The 17,532-nt window shown below is 40.7% G+C and overlaps 1 protein-coding gene across 10 annotated transcripts in view; it reads right to left on the reverse strand.

Moving 5' to 3' along the window:
* LOC144609249 (ciliary neurotrophic factor receptor subunit alpha-like) overlaps nt 1-17,532 on the reverse strand; it is a 411,896-nt gene that overhangs the window by 258,236 nt on the left and 136,128 nt on the right. For 2 of the 10 annotated variants that reach the window (XM_078428256.1, XM_078427933.1), the window contains exons 1-2: nt 15,166-15,226; nt 4,770-4,822 (exon numbers count right to left, since the gene is read on the reverse strand). Coding sequence is in view for 2 of the 10 variants with exons in the window: in XM_078427775.1 (XP_078283901.1) it covers nt 4,770-4,822; nt 14,227-14,270 (97 nt within the window). In the remaining 8 variants the exon portion in view is untranslated. Of the gene's footprint in view, nt 1-4,769; nt 4,823-14,226; nt 14,319-15,161; nt 15,256-15,404; nt 15,491-17,532 lie in introns of those variants that run through there. The other 8 variants (XM_078427709.1, XM_078428140.1, XM_078428002.1 and 5 more) reach the window with 7 other exon arrangements.

The following is a 17,532-nucleotide window of genomic DNA, read 5'->3' on the forward strand; positions in this document are numbered from 1 at the left end:
CACCAAAAAGTTTGAGGTTATGTACCAGCCCGCGCCTGGAAAGCCCTACCAGGAACCACACATCACAGTGAAGGGACAGAATCTACAGGCAGTCGACAGCTTTACCTATCTGGGTAGTACACTCTCGCGAGTGGTGAACATTGACGCCGAGGTCAACAACAGGATTGCCAAGGCCAGCGCTATCTTTGGGCGACTACTTGGGACAGTGTGGGAACGGAGAGGACTCAGCCTTGCCACCAAGCTGAATGTCTACCGTGCAGTGGTACTCACCACTCTTCTCTATGCCAGTGAGACTTGGACTGTCTACAGAAGACATGCCAAACAACTCAACCACTTTCACTTGAGCTGCCTACGCAGACTCCTTCACATCAGGTGGCAGGACAAAATTCCCGACAGAGGTCTTGGAACAGGCCGGAATCCCCAGCGTCCACACCCTCCTACGGAAAGCCCAAGCCAGATGGGCAGGCCATGTCTTCAGAATGCCCGAGAGTCGACTGCCAAAACAGCTTCTGTATAGAGAACTGTGTCAGGGCAAGCGCTCAGTAGGAGGACAGAAGAAACGGTTTAAGGACTGCCTCAAAGTGTCCCTCAAAGACTTGGACATTAACCTCAGCACTTGCGAGTCTCTTGCTCTGGACCGTCCAACCTGGCGTAGCAAGCTCACCACAGGAGATCGTGCAGCAGAGAACAGATGCACTGCAGAGGCCCAGAGGAAACGCACCGCGCGCAAGGCCCGTCTACCGCCACTTCCACTGCAGCAGCCATCCACTTGTGCCCTACGTGTGGGCGTGCCTTCCGGGCCCGGATTGGCCTCACCAGTCACTTCCGGACCCACAGTCACCAATCCTCCAATTGAAAGTGAAGTAATGGTCATCTTCGAACCCGAAGGACGAACAACAACAACCCATGTTCCTGTCCATGTGTCTTTTGACTGTTGTAATTTGGCTGTCTGAAATAAGTAAACATCCAATTTGGATAGTTAACATTTGTTTAATACATCAACAACATGTCTGGACATATTGGGGAAGAGCAAGTGTTATGCACACTATGGGCTGACCATTCTAGTGACAAGTGCCAACATATTTGTTCAAGCCAGACCCAGAGCCAGCTTGCTGCCTCAAGATCACTAGTTCGTCCCTCTGACACAGTTCTCTTTCCTCTGAACGTCCTCCCTGTAACCGCATGGGTTTACTCCGGCTGCTCTAATTTCCGCCCAGGTTTATTGGCTTCTGTAAATTGCCCCAAGTGCAAAAGTGGATAACAGATAGTGTAGGAAAGAACTGCAGAAGCTGGTTTAAATCAAAGGTAGACACAAAATGCTGGAGTAACTCAGCAGGACCTGCACCATAGATAGTGTATGGGTGATCGATGGTCAGCATGGACACAGTGGACCAAAGGGCCCATTTGCACATGGAATCTCTAAAACTAAACCTCACTGGAATTGAGAGATTTCAGAAATGTGCATAAACTATAGATTAATGATATTTGGCAGATGTTAACTCTCAATATATTGTTTGAAGTAATATTAGAGTAAATGGAAAGCTAGTGGAATGTTTTAGAAATTTATTTAGGAGAACTAATGTATTCTAAGTGCAGATAATAGACAATAGACAATAGGTGCAGGAGGCCATTCGGCCCTTCGAGCCAGCATCACCATTCAATGTGATCATGGCTGATCATTCTCAATTAATACCCCATTCCTGCCTTCTCCCCATACCCCCTGACTCCGCTATCCTTAAGAGCTCTATCTAGCTCTCTCTTGAATGCATTCAGAGAATTGGCCTCCACTGCCTTCTGAGGCAGAGAATTCCAGAGATTCACAACTCTCTGACTGAAAAAGTTTTTCCTCATCTCAGTTCTAAATGGTCTACCCCTTATTCTTAAACTGTGGCCCCCTTGTTCTGGAGAATGTATTGCTGAATATAGTGCTGGGGAATGAGGAAGGCCAAGTGGAACAAATGCCTGTGAAAGGACATTTGGGTAAAGCATTATTAACCTGTAAAAAATAGATTGGTGATGGAGAAAGCCAAGAAATAACCAAAAATAAAACAACTAAACGAGGGATAACTTTAATGTAATGAGGGGCCTATTAACTAGGATAAAATGGAATCAATGTTGACAAGAAAACTAATGGAACAAGTGATTGTTTGGGAAGAAATGTTTATGGTATTGGTATACAAGAGGGAAAGTTGGAGGAACAGAAGGTGCAGTCAGAATGAAACAGGCTCTTCGGCCCACCTTGTCCATACAGACCTGGTTGGCATATTGAGAAAGCCTAATTTGCCTGCATTTGACCCATAGCATTCTAAACTGCTCCTATCCATATATCTGTTTAAATGCCTTTTAAATGTCATAACTCTATCCACTTCTATAGCTTCTTCTGGCAGTTCAAATTCAGATATGGACTACCCTCAGAGTGAAAAGATTTCTCCCAAAGTTCCTCTTAAATCTCAACCTTCTCTACTTAAGAGTGCGAATGAGAGTGTTCACTGTAATCCATGCCCCTCGTGACCTTGTACCTCTCAATAAGGTCACCCTTCAAGGTCACCCTGCACCAAAGTAATAAGTTACCAACTATCCAACCTCTCCCTCTAACTCAAGCCCATTTCTTTTGCACCCATTGCAACATAATGACACCATTCCTATAGCTGGGTGACTGGAATAAGGTTAAGTGATAGGAGTAGAATGAGGCCAATCGGCCCATCAGGTCGACTCCACCATTCAATCCTGGCTGATCTACCTATCGCTCCTAACCCCATTCTCCTGCCTTCTCCCCATAACCCCAGACACCCGTACTAATCAAGAATCTATCTCCGCTGTAAAACTATCCACAGACTTGAACTCCATAGCCTTCTGTGGCAAAGAGTTCCACAGATTCACCACCCTCTGACTTAAGAAATGTCTCCTCATCTCCTTCCTAAATCAAAGCATTGCACATAGTATTCCAAGTGTGGTCTCACCAATGGCATACAGCTGTATCGTGATGTGCCTAATTTTGTACTCCAAGCCCTTCCCAATGAAGGAAACACCTCCTTCACCACACAGTTCATCTGACATGCCATATTTAGGGAACCATGAACTTGTATTTCCACATTTCTTTGTTCTTTGTCACTTTCCAGGGCTCCATCATTTACTATGCAAGTCTTGCCCAGGTTTGACATACCAAAGAGCCACACATCGTCCTCGGTGGTAAAAATTGAGATGAGGGAAGTGCTATTAAAGTAGCCTGGGCGAGTAACTAAAGTGCATTTCGTACATGAACATTGCAGTCGCCTTGTCCTATTGTTGGAGCAACTAAAAGTGCGGTAGAGTCCCATTAATCGAGGCGGTTTTGTCCTGGATTCAGGCAAGTGAAGAGTACTACACTCCACTTCAGACTTGTGCCATGATTACGGTGGAAAGACCGAGAGTGTTAGGAAGTGAATCATTCACCACAGGACACCCAACCTCTATAAAGGGCCGCAATAGCTCTTTGCAGCTTCTATCATTTTGCCAATGAATTAGAGGAGAATGAATGGGTGTTAATTCAGCAAATTTGATTTGTTTTGCTTTTTATGAACACCGTGTCCCCAGACAATTTTCCACATTGCAGGGTTGATGCCAGTGCTGTAACTGCACTGGGTCAGATTGCCCAAGGGCACAGCTAGTTCTAGAGCAAAGGTCTTTGAAACCACAATAATGACAACAGGATTCTAAGACAAAAGTGTGGTTGGATCCTGGCCTTTGATACATTTAATGATAATCTCATTGGAGTAAAACACAAATCCCAACATAATCCACAGGGATTAGTTTTTAAATGAGCCAGATATCCCATCATGATCTTTGGCTATTAGAAATATAGGAAAATAACACAGCCAAAATGTTTAATGCCACATTCAATCCCAACTATACATGGGATAGAATTATTTTACCTGGTGTGCTGATGTTTACTCTACAATAGCACTTTCTATTTGATTTTATATTATCTGTGAAAACTATGAAACTTCAATTTTATTAGTTAGGAAATCAGATATAATGGCTACATTTTATTTTGAAAAAGAGGGCAAATATTTTTATTTTAGCAATATCATTTACTGGAAGATATCACAATGTTTGAAGCATGGATTTTGAGAGTACGAGTGGCCTAGCAGGTCCATTAATCTGGGTTCAGTCCTGATCTCCAGTTTTGTCTGTGTGGAGTTTCTATGTTATCCCTGTGTCTGTGTGGGTTTTCCTAGTGGATGCTCCAATTTCCACCCACCTCCCAAAAACTTGGGTGCTTAGTGATGGGCTCAGACTCACTGGCTGAGGAGCCCGCTTCTGCGCTCAGTCTTTCTCCAACCCAGCTGTGAGCTATGAAAAAAAGGCAATATGGCTCCCTTTAGCTCAACTGCAAGTGTATGAAAACTTCTTGGTAACTGTTCCAGATGAGTCAAATCAGCTCAGTTCTTTTCGCAAAGTGCATCATCTGAAACCAGTTAGTCACCTCTGGTTTGCAATAGTGCAAGTGCACAGCAGTTGTTCATCATACCATCAAATGCTTCAATCAACCCATCATCACATGATGAATATCAGATACAACGAATGTGCATCGAACAAAGGAAGACCCATCTTCCATGTGCTGCTCACCTTAAAGCTGCTCGCTTAATCTGGTACAAATATGAAACAATTCCGAAAACCGCAGTCGGAGATGTTGGCATTCACAAAGGTTACCCTGGTCTTCCCATTTGTGGCAATAGGCATTCTCAGTTAATCAAATAGGATCAATAAAATATGATTAAGTTACTTACCAGGAGGGGTTGTGGAGGCAAAGACAGAGGTTTCACGGAATGGGCAGCGTGTTCTGCAACGAAAAGATAGTCAGGTGTTAATTAGTAAAGAGCCAAAGATTCTTTTGAGTTTGAGATGGAGTTTAGTTTATTGTCACAAGTATTGTGGTACAGTGAAAAGCTTTTATCGTATGCTAAGCAGTCAGCAAACAGACAATGTGATCACAATTGAGCCATCCACAGTGTACAAATACATGATAAAGGGAATAACATTTAGTACAAGTCCAGTAAAGTCCGATCAAAGTTAGTCCGAGAGTCTCCAATGAGGTAGATAGTAGTTCTGGACTGCTCTCTAGTTGTTGGTAGGATGGTTCAGTTGCCCTTCTCTTTTAAATTCATTCCATATTAAAGTGCATCAACACTATTTTGTTTAGTTTGTTCTATTTTCTCCCATGTTTTCATGATGCTTTTCACAAGTGAGGAGAGGGAAAAATTTAATAAGAATCTGAGGGCCAATTTTTCTTTTTACACAAAGGGGGGGTGGGCATATAGAATTAACTGCTGGAGGAAGTAATTGAGGTATGTACTTTCACAACGTTTAAGAAACATTTAGATCGGTACATGGAAAGGATAGGTTTAGAGGGATATAGGTCAAACGCAGACAGGTTGACTAGTGTAAATGGTGGATATTGGTCAGCATGGTCAAATTGGGCTGAAGGGCGTGTTTCCATGCTGTATGACATCATAACCAACCGAGAAGATGTGATCTTTCTGATTTCCATTGAGCCCTTGAAATAATTGGCCATTGAATGCTTTGGGCAGAAATAATTTGCTTCTCAATTATTTTTCCATTCATCCTGTAAAGAGGTGATACATATGTTGGAAAGAACTGCAGGTGCTGGTTTAAATCAAAGGTAGACACAAAATGCTGGAGTAACTCAGCAGGCCACGCAGCTTCTCTGGAGAGAAGGAATGGGTGACGTTTTGGATCCAGACCCTTCTTTAGACTGAGTTACTCCAGGATTTTGTGTCTAAACAAGAGTCGACACATGGTGCCTTAATCTGTTCTGTTCATATTTTGCCCCAGAAAATTGAGAGACAGTCCCTCTGAATGTATCATTCTTAGTCCACCATCAGCTTGTCCAAGTTACTATTTTTAATCATGAGCCAGCAGCAACATTGCAAAGTCTACCTCACCCAATGCCTGCACAAATAAACTTCTCCATAGGATAAAAGTGATGGAGGCTACAGCCATGCTCAATTTTTGTCTTTTTGGACAACTGATCTGAGATGGCTTGCTTCGGCTCCATCATCATCCTGGTTGAAAATCAGCAGAATCAAACATGAAATCTGTTGCTGCATACATTTCAATACCATTATAAGAAATAGAGGAAAGAACGTGATAACATTAATATACAAATGATTAGTCTTGTTCATTGATAACATAGATTTCTCAATTAAGGAGAATTAGCAGGCTTGCAAGACTTTTGATATTTCAAGAGAATGGTTTACTCAGTGATAATTAAGCTGGCTGCAGGTTGTGCCAAGTTTAACAAACAGTTTGTAATTAGAAGAGTAAACAGTAGAAAAACAAACATCTGCCATGGTATATTTTGCAAATAAAATATTAAATACTGGTCCAGATACACCGGCACTAAACAATAGTGTATGCTCATGGGCCTGAACACACACTGCAATTACATTTCTGAAGGAGCGAATATATATTATTCCTAGATGGACGATTTAATAAAAATTAGTGGTCAGATATTGTACGAGTTCTGTACGCCAAACACTTCTGTTCCCACTGAATTGAGGAGTAGGAACAAGAGGCTAACAGAGCTGATAGAAATAGTAGGCAAATAAGACAAGCCGAGGCTCTACCAAAAATTGCGGCAAAATTGAAGTCGTGGCCCATTTTGCATGATCCAACAACAGCAGTTTGAGTTGCCCAAGATGACACTGGCCACAGGAACTAAAAATAAGGGGGAAATAAAGAAAACATTTAAAAGATGAAAGGTTGAAAATTCTTGAGCCATCCTTCGCAAATTCATTGAACATTTTGAAGCTAAACTGTAAATCAAATATTCATGAATTAAAAGGAAAACAAAGCTATCATTCCACATTTGTGGTTGCCTTTTCTCCTACACAGGTGAAAGGTTGTGGTGATAATGATGGCATAAAATGGGATATGGAAAGGAAGATAATAATAATATATTTCTTTATTCGTCCCACACCGGGGAAATTTACAGTGTTACAGCAGTAAAGTGGAGAGCAAGAGAGCAAGAGAACATTCATTATAAATAAAAGATACATAAATTGTCATCAGTTTTCTGTGTGAAAGTGTGATAGTGTGTTGTAATCATCTAGATTGTGACAATCCAAACAAAGCAGAGAAGTCTCACCCAGTTAACCATGTGTATCTGTGAGGACTATTAATTAGTCAACAGCAAACACAAGTAACAGCAATGGTTTTAAACATGAAATAGTTGCAAACCGACAAAGGTTTGATGTTATTAATTTGGGGGAATATAGTATTATCTTAGCAATTTGATTGGAAGTTTTCAAACTGAATCACATGAAATTAGTATACAGTGTTGTTAAAACCTTGTCTTCCTCTCCCAAAGCATGTTTCAAGGTTTCCTGTTGCACTCTTGGGCAAGTGCAAATTCAGATATATCATTCAAAGAAATCCTGACCCTTTAATGCCTCAGTGAAGTGGATAGGTCGAGAACGTGGACAGAAAAAGCTCATTCCCGCAATACATTCCAATATCTCTGCCATTTGATCATTTGATTGGGCAAGGTAACCCAACCCACCCCACTCCGAGACCTCAGAGATAGAAATTGTCCAAAGGCAAGCTGATGAAATGGCAACATTGACAAACAGTGGTTTGGAAATTATTGAAGAAAAAAGCCAGTCTCTCGTGAAATACAATGGTAGCTGATGCCTCTATATACAAATATTGTGGATACAATTCTTAAATATAAAAAAGGTAAGGAAGAGGAATGGTACAAAGATCACAAGAAATATAACCAGAATTAGGGCTTTTGGCACAACTGTCTGTGCCACCACTCAGAAAGAATGGATTGACCATACGAGAACTGAACACTACTTTCTGCATTAGGCAACTCTGTTAAAACTTTTGTACTTAATATAATTGTATTTATTTGTTTTTGCATTTATTGCATATATGTTTTTACGCACCGTCAGGATTGGCTATTTTTTAATTTCGTTGTACTCGTTGCAATGACAATAAATGAATATTATTATTATTATTATATGTAGGCTTGTATATACTGGAATTTAGAAGGATGAGAGGAGATCTTATCGAAACATATAAGATTATTAAGGGGTTGGACACGTTAGAGGCAGGAAACATGTTCCCAATGTTGGGGGAGTCCAGAACAAGGGGCCACAGTTTATGAATAAGGGGTAGGCCATTTAGAACTGAGATGAGGAAAAACTTTTTCACTCGGAGAGTTGTAAATCTGTGGAATTCTCTGCCTCAGAAGGCAGTGGAGGCCAATTCTCTGAATGCATTCAAGAGAGAGCTAGATAGAGCTCTTAAGGATAGCAGAGTCAGAGGGTATGGGGAGAAGGCAGGAACGGGGTACTGATTGAGAATGATCAGACATGATCATATTGAATGGCGGTGCTGGCTCGAAGGGCCAAATGGCCTCCTCCTGCACCTATTGTCTATTCACTGGAATTTAAAAGGATGAGAGGGGATCTTATCGAAACATAAAATTCTTAAGGGATTGGACAGGATTGATGCAGGAAAACTGTTCCCGATGTTGGGGGAGTCCAGAACCAGGGGTCACAGTTTAAGAATAAGGAGTAGGTAGGCCATTTGGGACTGAGATGAGGAAAAACCTTTTCACCCAGAGAGTTGTAAATCTGTGGAATTCTCTGCCACGGAGGGCAGGGGAGGCCAATTCACTGGATGTTTAAGAGAGAGTTAGATACAGCTCTTAGAGCTAACGGAATGAAGGGATAGGGGGAGAAAACAGGAATGGAGTACTGATTTTGGATGATCAGCCATGATCTTATAGAATGGCGGTGCTGGCTCCGAGGGCTGAATGGCCCATTCTTGCACCTATTTTCTGTTTCTATAAGATCATAGTTAACCTTTCACCTCAGTGCTTTCATGTATGAACACATTTATTCTCTTGCTATTCATTTAACTCCACAAATAGGGGGCATGCCAGGATGTCAACAGACAGCCACTGCAACCGAGGCTACCTGGGACATTTCCCTTTAGCGTTGAGAAGGCAGCCGTTTTATTTGCCACAAGTACTCTCCCATGGCCATACCATAAGTGACTTGCAAGACCATGTGGACAGCAGTAGTCTGGCTGTAAAAAAATGACAGGTGAATAGCGAGTTAAGGCACAATTCCCTCTGCATCTCCCTCCAGCTAGTCATCCCAACACCATTATACAAAAGGGGTCAAACCTCCACAATTCAGTCAGGAGTGGAATTCCACATGGTTCCTCTGTAATTGGAGCTCTCCAGCAAATGTGCCAGCCATCATGGGATCGCCTATTGTTTTAAGTCATAGCCCAAACCCCAATGTTGTTCCGAGCTTCTTAATGAATTACATGGAATTTGTGAATCACCAAAATTGGGTTACCCATGGCCGGTGCCTCGAAGCCTTTAATTTAGTTCATTGTCACGTGCACCGAGGTACAGTGAAAAGCTTTTGTTGCGTGCTAACCAATCAGCAGAAAGACAATGCATGATTACAATTGAGCCAGTGGACAGATACATGAAGCAATAACGTTTAGTGCAAGATAAAGTCCAGTAAAGTCTGAATAAAGATAGTCCGAGGGTCTTTTCTTCACATTTAAAAATGTGCGCATTATTTAGCAGAGCCTTTCATTTATGTATGCATTGTCATGGTATTCTCGCAGTGTGAAAAGTCTGCAAACGGTGTTGTTATTGTTTTTGTTAATTGCCGAGCATTGAATGGCGAGTCAGTCCATAGTTTTTGATACTCATGTAGTGTTTGCAATTAAAAGATGGTTAAGCTTTCGACACTACATTTCCTTTCTCTCTGAATTATAATGGTCATAATGTGCATAGAAGTGACTTTAGCCCAACACAAATATGGCTGGATGAAGGAACCATTAACAGATCCTTTCTACTGAAGTTTTATTAAAATATTTAATATGCCGCTGACAAATTGTTATTGCTGGCTTTTATACACATTGGTATACAGACTAGAAATCTACTTGGCTTCTCAAGCATACATTCAGCCTCCAACATCGGAGTTAAATGTGATTCTGCCATCTGGAGGGCTTTCACAGTGTTCCAACTAACTTGTACACAGCAAGGCTTGAATGTTATAGAACCTTGCAGCTCCCCACGGTTTACTTATCTTTGAACTATCCCTTGGGAACGAGGATGACTTACTTCTACTTCGGTTTTGTGGTTTTCTGAGACGGTTATCCAGGCCAACACGAGAACCACAGATTTTTCTGGTAGGTGGGTGGTGTGTTAGCTAGCTCATGAGGTACATTCTTTTTGACTCTCATGCGGGTCTTGTGTGTTATCTCGAGGTTGTCAGTAGCATTTCCAATGCTCCCTCTTCACTGTGTGGATAGAGACCAGACGTTCCCAGGACCAATTGGACACATTATGTTCCTTCAAGATGGCTTCCAGCACACAAAGCCTTGCAATATACTGTTTGACCAACTGCAAGTCGCCATGATTGGAGGTCAGATCATAAAATAAAGCCATAATGATTCAATAACAGATAACATTTAGAGTTGTGGAGTCAGACAGCATAGAAACAGGCTCTTCAGCCCAACTTGCCCACATCGACCAACATCTCCCATCTACACTAGTCCCACCTGCCTGCATTCAGCCCATATCCCTCTAAACAAATCCTTGCCATGTACCTGTCTAAATGTTTCTTGAAATATTAGCGAGTCTCTCTTCCAATCAACTGTCATGGTGTTGGCTCCTTGCACCCTCCAAACAAATCCTGAGCCCAGTCAATTCCAGGGTCAGAATGCATCATTCCTAGATTTGTTTGAACTTGCCGATATGGGAGCTCCCAAATCATGACAGAGGCAAAGTGTACAAGCAAAGGGCAGAGGAATGCACCGCATCAGTTAACTTGAAAGTATCATTTGTACAGGGCGAATGTTAAACCCCCCCTGGACACAACCCAATTTTTCTCCATGGAGCAAAGAACCGAGCTCAGTGCAGTCTCGAGGCAAATGTATCCCATCAGGGTGTAAAGACCTACACAGTCTACATACATTACCATGCTCAAATGAGTGGTTCTACATAGCCTCTACATGCCCCACAATCTTCTGCCATTACAAATAGTTCATCTGACTCAGCCGAATCCTTGTTATTATGTCAAGGCATATTTAGTTTCCTGCCTTGACAAACTTCCCCACAATTGTTGCCATGCATGGATAGGACAGGTTTGGAGGGATATGGGCCAAATGTGGGCAGGTGGGACTAGTGTAGCTGGTGTGGGCAAGTTGGGCCGAAGGGCCCGTTTCCATGCTGTATCACTGCGACTCTAAATGCAGACTCAAGTTCACCCAAAGAACCCCAACCAAAATCTCAAGCCCCTTTCCCCGACATCAATCCACAGTGAATAGGAAAGGAACTCACTGGCTGAGATAACCTACTCCCACAGTCCACAATGTAGCCCTCATTCATTCAATGTATGCTGGTAGCGGTAGTCCACTCTGTTGCTCAGTTAACCAGAGGCCAACAAATTAACATTTGTTTCGATGGCACTTTGATGATTAACACAACATAGTTATCGTTATGTTAACAGAGTAGTTTTTACAAAATCAAATAATTAAACAATGTTGATAATTTGGGCTGAATGCAACTTTACTGGGCCTGAGATTTCTTTAATTGGCTAATGAATTAATCACTTATTTTCATCTGCAAGCAGAGACTTTAATTTTGGTTTCACAGAGGAAAATTCTTGTCCCAACACTTGAATGAATGAATGAATGAATGAATAAGTTTATTGGCCAAGTATGCATATATAAGGAATGTGCCTTGGTGCTCTGCTCACAAATAACAAACATAGTTAACAATTAAGAATAAAGCACAACCACATCAAAACATTTTAACGTAGTTTCACAACTGCGTACTTTCATGGCTAATCTATTTAAGTGCTTAATATATCATTTGATGGCAGACTGGCATTTGTAATGAATGTGCTAATTACCTTTCTTTTGTACCTAGAATAATTGTTATCATTCTTAACCTCTGACCTTGCAAAGCTGTTTGGCGCCTTCAGAAAATGGTCAGCATAGCGGAATTACGAAGAATCTACCCCCTGGCTTGCCACCCGGGCACTTGATCTACTCAGGAATCACGCAACTGATCAGCTTGCAGCCTGTTTATTCTATCATCTGATGGATCTTTGGCGATAAACCCCCATCAAACTAACCACCCCCTTGACTTTAAATTTAAAAAGTGTCCACAACTTTTGTAAGTGGACAAAGAGAAATAAAAAGGGACTTTTATTTGATGGACTGAAAGGCCCGTTTCTGAGCGATGCAACTCGATTTGTAGATTGCAAATGCACTTTAGATGTGGTAGACAGTTACAATCTTTTTTCTCCTTCTCTGTGGTTCCCCAAGAGAGTCTCTGTCTCAACCAGTGTAAAAGCAGCTCCAAACTAACCAAAGAATTCCACAATCGTGAGCAGAATTTGATGAAGTTAATTGGAGAAGTAGACCAATGTCAGGTACAAACAAGATCAATGGATTCTGTCCAGGTAACTTTTGAAATGCAATGTTTCATTAAATTCACAATGAGTTATTTAATACCATTCTGTGGTAATAGCTCCTCTTCTGGAAAGAGATGTTGTCTTTCCCACAATGGCTTTATTGAAGTAAACCTTTCCTTATCATTTTCCTCAAAAGGGACATCAATATTTTAAATCTACATCTCCAAAAATTGGAAAACCGCTAGCTCAGCTACTTTTCTTGAAAAGAACATCGAGAAAGGAGACAAATAAGTTAAGAAACATTTGTGGGATCATCAACTTTAATCAACACAAAGCTAAAATTACAATGTTCCCAATCGTTTACACCTTGCCATGATTCCATTTGTCCCAAGGATCCTTCCGTAATTTTTTTAAATGGATACTAAAAGATATCTTGGAAATAAGATTAATAAAATTAAATTCATGCTTGGTCAAATGCCCGCAATTGGATTTTAAAAATATGCTCCGATATGTCTTTACTATTCAGAAAGGAATCTCAAGTGAAGAATGCATAATGAGGGGTCAAGGCAAATGATATGAATGTCATTAGGCACCAAAAGGATTTAATCTTTCAAGCCTTGTGTTATTTTAGCGGGTTGAGAACATACTAATAGGGAGCATTGATCAAGTTCTGTGGATTGTATTCTGCTCTCTGCAATAAACACAGCCCAATTTTTTATCATAACTTGCATGCTCATCCTAAATCATAATACTATAACCCGTCTTTCAAAATTGTACAGAGAAAGTATCATGGTAAGACACTTCGGTATTTGCATTGTTGAAAGGACTAAAATCACAGAAGATTAGGATTCTGGATAATTACAGGACAAAAATGAAAATTCTCACAACATCAGTTGCAACTAATGGACAAAACTATTGTCCTTGAACACAAAATACAAGACATTCATTTCACTCTGCAAGTTTTGGCACCAATCAGCCTCAGTAGATAAACCATAATCTGAGCGACAGCCACAGTAATCGTTCACTTGCATAAAAATATTTGGCGACACATTCTGCGCAGGAATCCACCTTGCAACTTATTTTTGGAGCACTTCCACTCAGAGCTACCCTTTTCCAGCCGTGGACACTGGCTTCTTCAGTTCCCCACCGACACATCCAGTGGAAACCTCAGCCTTTCCCACTTCTCACAGCAACCTTCTTGTTAACCTTCATGTTGCAGCCAGCTGCAAAGTAATTGCGCTTATGAACTGCTCAAGTACTGCGCGTCACATAGAGGGCAGGATTTCAGACAAACCTTACCAAGAATCATACGAGATCAAATTCAATATAATTTCCTTCGTACAAAGTATCCCAGATAATCGGAGACACATCAAAAGCATACATAAACACATATGGCGCAAATAATTTACAGACAATATTTTCCTTTGGCACACAGTTAAACCTGTTCGCCTGATAGATATTTGAAGGAGTCTGTTTCTGCAAGCATTGAAACTCAGTCGCACAATATTCCTATATTCCACTGAAGGCACTGCTTTAAAAATTAAATATTCATTCCTCAATTTCTTACCCCGAGGGTTTTTATTTGTTGCAGTTTTCTGGCTTTAAATGAATGTTGTGACCCCCGTAAACAACAGATCTTTCCTCCCAAACACCTGCCTGCAAAGACGATCGCAGTGAATTGATGAAGCGGAGTGACTGATATCATGCCATCTCGTTTTTGAGTTTATAGCTCTCGTTAAAACTGTAGCACAGAATAAATTACCTGATAGACTTTTCCACAAAACATTTGAGTAAATGGGCTGTCATTCATATTAAAAGGTAACAGTGCAGCGAGCGTGTAGCAAAGCTTCCGTCTTTACTGGGAAATAAAAGCAGCTCGGAGCAGCAAAGAGACAGACAGTTGCTCAAGTCTCTCCATCTCAAATGCACTGAATCTCAGTTAACACTTAACCTTCAGTCCTCCACCCACTCCTGACTCCAAAGCATCATGTTTGGAGAAATAAAGAAAACAGGATATTCTAAAACTGCTGGCAGCTGATTTTTTATTTTTTTTTTAAATCCCCTTCAGCACACATTTTTATTTGCTCACTTGAAACTGACTAACGGGGTTGTTCCCCTGCAAATAAACATCGATGGAAGATTAGCAATTAGCAGCTCGCAGTGATAAGCTAAAACACTCCCCTGATCTGAAGATTTTGGGAAGTAATGGAGCACTAGCAGAGAGCAAAGAGAAGAAAAAGCGAGAGGATTTCCGCTAAATCTAATCAATCAGGAATGCATAATAGCTTCCATGCAGAACTGCTGACACTGGGTCACCAGCTTCTGTGACCCCTATACACAAGACCAGCACTACAAAAAAAGATGAGAGAATCCGAGCTAATTGTCTAGCAGTGCAGTGCTTTCTTCACTTTCACCCAGCAATACAGCGCCAACCACACCCGCACATTTCAAGACAATCCAGTGAAACATCTTTCATCTTTAGTTTAATTATTTTTCCTTCCCCACACCATTAAGCTCAGACTGTCCTGCCAGCAAGTGTTCCAACAAATAAAAAAGATATCTGAATAAAAGCATTGCTAAGCCAACATTGTATTTTATATTTTAAATATAATTCATTGAGCCCATAAAATAAAATATATATATATCAGCAGCTTATTCAAGCTTGCTGTCATCTTGTGATTTGATTTTTTTACTTACTTACTAAAACGCTCTCACAGTAGCACCTCGCAGCAAAAGACAAAGTTGCCAGTGTTGCCAGAATATTTCTACTTTGCCACCAGCTGCTCTGCACTAGATGCAGATTAAAGCACTTTTAAACTCCAGAGCCTCACCATGTGACCAGGCAATCATTTGTGATGGGCAGAATAAATTATCAGACGAGCCGCGCACCCCCTAGCCAGTGTTTGGGGAAGTGTAGCTTTGTATTTTAAAAAAACTCACCAGTGTCTGCCAAACCTCCTAGAGCTCAGCCTCCAGCCAAACGCACAGAAGATAAAATATCTTCCCTTCATCTACGCAAATATGTATCTACTCTTGAATTATAGGGGCGGGAGGGTTTTTTTTTAAATAGAGGGATGTTGGGGGTCTTGATGGTGGTGGTGGAAATCTAAACGGTTGGGGAAGTCTTAAATTTATTTCTTTTTGTGTGTGCTTTTTTTCTCCCCTTTTAACCCTCTGCTTGGAAAGCAAGCTTGAAGGCAGTTTCTAAAGCACGGCAGCTAAACACACAGTACACATTAACAAATCAATACAAACAAAGGTCCTGGAGTCTCTGCATAAAACATGAAGCTCTTTATCCTAATTGAGCTCTGATCCTGCCACCTCATTCAGAACGCACTATCTGCTGTCTCAGCTGACAAGTGTGGGGTGATTATGTATATGCGTACACATTTATATATTTATGTAGATGCCAGAAATATGGAAATGATATCTATTATTTCTCTGATTACTCCATATTGCTGCACAGCTGCTGCATTCATTTACTCTAAATACTTAAGTAATGTTTATTTGAATCGTCTTAAAATATGGCATTCTTTTCAAAATCCTTGCTCTGTAGATCTTTGACCAACTTTCCTTTCAAAGTTTAGCCAACAAATAACCATTGGGTGTCGAACTATAAGAAAAGTAACTTATTGGATACATATTTGCTCTGATTTAAAAGAGATTCAGCAATGCCAGGTTAACTCTCACAGTTGCTGGCTAGTGCCAAAATAGTTGTTAGACCTTTCTCTTTTATCCATTCTACTAATCTTTGTTCCTTCTGCGTCATTTTCTTCAAAACAGTTTTTTTTTCTCAACTTTACTGGAGTTTTGCCTTCACACTTCATGTGACCTTTTCAAAAAATCTCAACAGACTGATGTATGAATCTAAGGATCAGAATAATTTACAGTTATTGTTTTACATGACAGCTGAAATTAATATATCCATGAACGTTGTAAGGAGGCTGTTGGCCTCTTTGATTACTCCTATTATTGTACGTTTTGTCAGCTCCAGTAATGCTTTACAGGGCATCTGAAATAGCCAAAGAGCTGAATTCTTTTCTTCCCCAATGGTGGCGAGTTCACGTCTGATAAATGAATAGCCTTTTAGGCAAGAAATCCTTTGCTTGGCTGAGGGTTTTTAATCTTAGAATGAAAAAGCCAATTTACAAATTTAATCATTCACCAAGCAATTCAATCTGAGCAGTAATAGCAGAAAACACTCAGGAAAATCGTATTTCACACAAAACTGATTAGACTTCTAAAAGCATGCTTGAGTTTTGGCAGCATTTTGTGTATTTAATGTGCTAATCATTAAAGAAACTCTCCAGCCAAAATTACTAACAGGAGAACTATTAAAACTTAAACAAGTAATTGATGCTGAGAGTGGTAGTGCTCTAATGGTACTACCAGACTTTACAATAATATGAGCCTATTTCACATCATCTGCTCTCTTTACACATGTTTGTATTGATGGAATCAATTTCACACTTTTATTGTTTACCCTATCCTAATGGAATTGTTTACAGAAAACCCAGAAAGTACACATATATAAAATGAGGGCTTTCCCTTATGGTTCAATGAAAAGTGCATGATATGCTGCTGAACAAGTCATATGAAATACTGAAGTTGCAGGCAAAAAGACCAGTCTGCGCTAAATTATCTAACCTAGGTGAGGACGGTTAGTTGGGAAGTAAGCAAGGAGAAAAAAAATCAGTCTCTTGTTGGATTCTTTTGATCTTTTCAACATTCCCTTCGTCGCCCTGTGGATGGATACACTTGCTGCCATATGAATCCAGATTTTTACAGATAAATTCTGCAAATTATTGGGCTACTGAAAGCATCACAAATCAATGTTCATATACAGTAATAGAATCATAGAGTCTGAAGAAGGGTCGCGACACAAAACGTCACCCATTCCTTCTCTCCAGAGATGCTGCTTTTCCTGCTGAGTTACTCCAGCATTTTGGATCTATAATAGTCATAGAGTTATACAACACGGGAACAGGCCCTTCAGTCCAATGTTTATGCCAACCAAGGTACGCAACCTATGCTAGTCCCACCTGCCTGCTTGCATTTGGCCCATATC

Source organism: Rhinoraja longicauda, chromosome 1 (genome assembly GCF_053455715.1).
Source record: "Rhinoraja longicauda isolate Sanriku21f chromosome 1, sRhiLon1.1, whole genome shotgun sequence".
Taxonomy (NCBI): domain Eukaryota; kingdom Metazoa; phylum Chordata; class Chondrichthyes; order Rajiformes; family Arhynchobatidae; genus Rhinoraja; species Rhinoraja longicauda.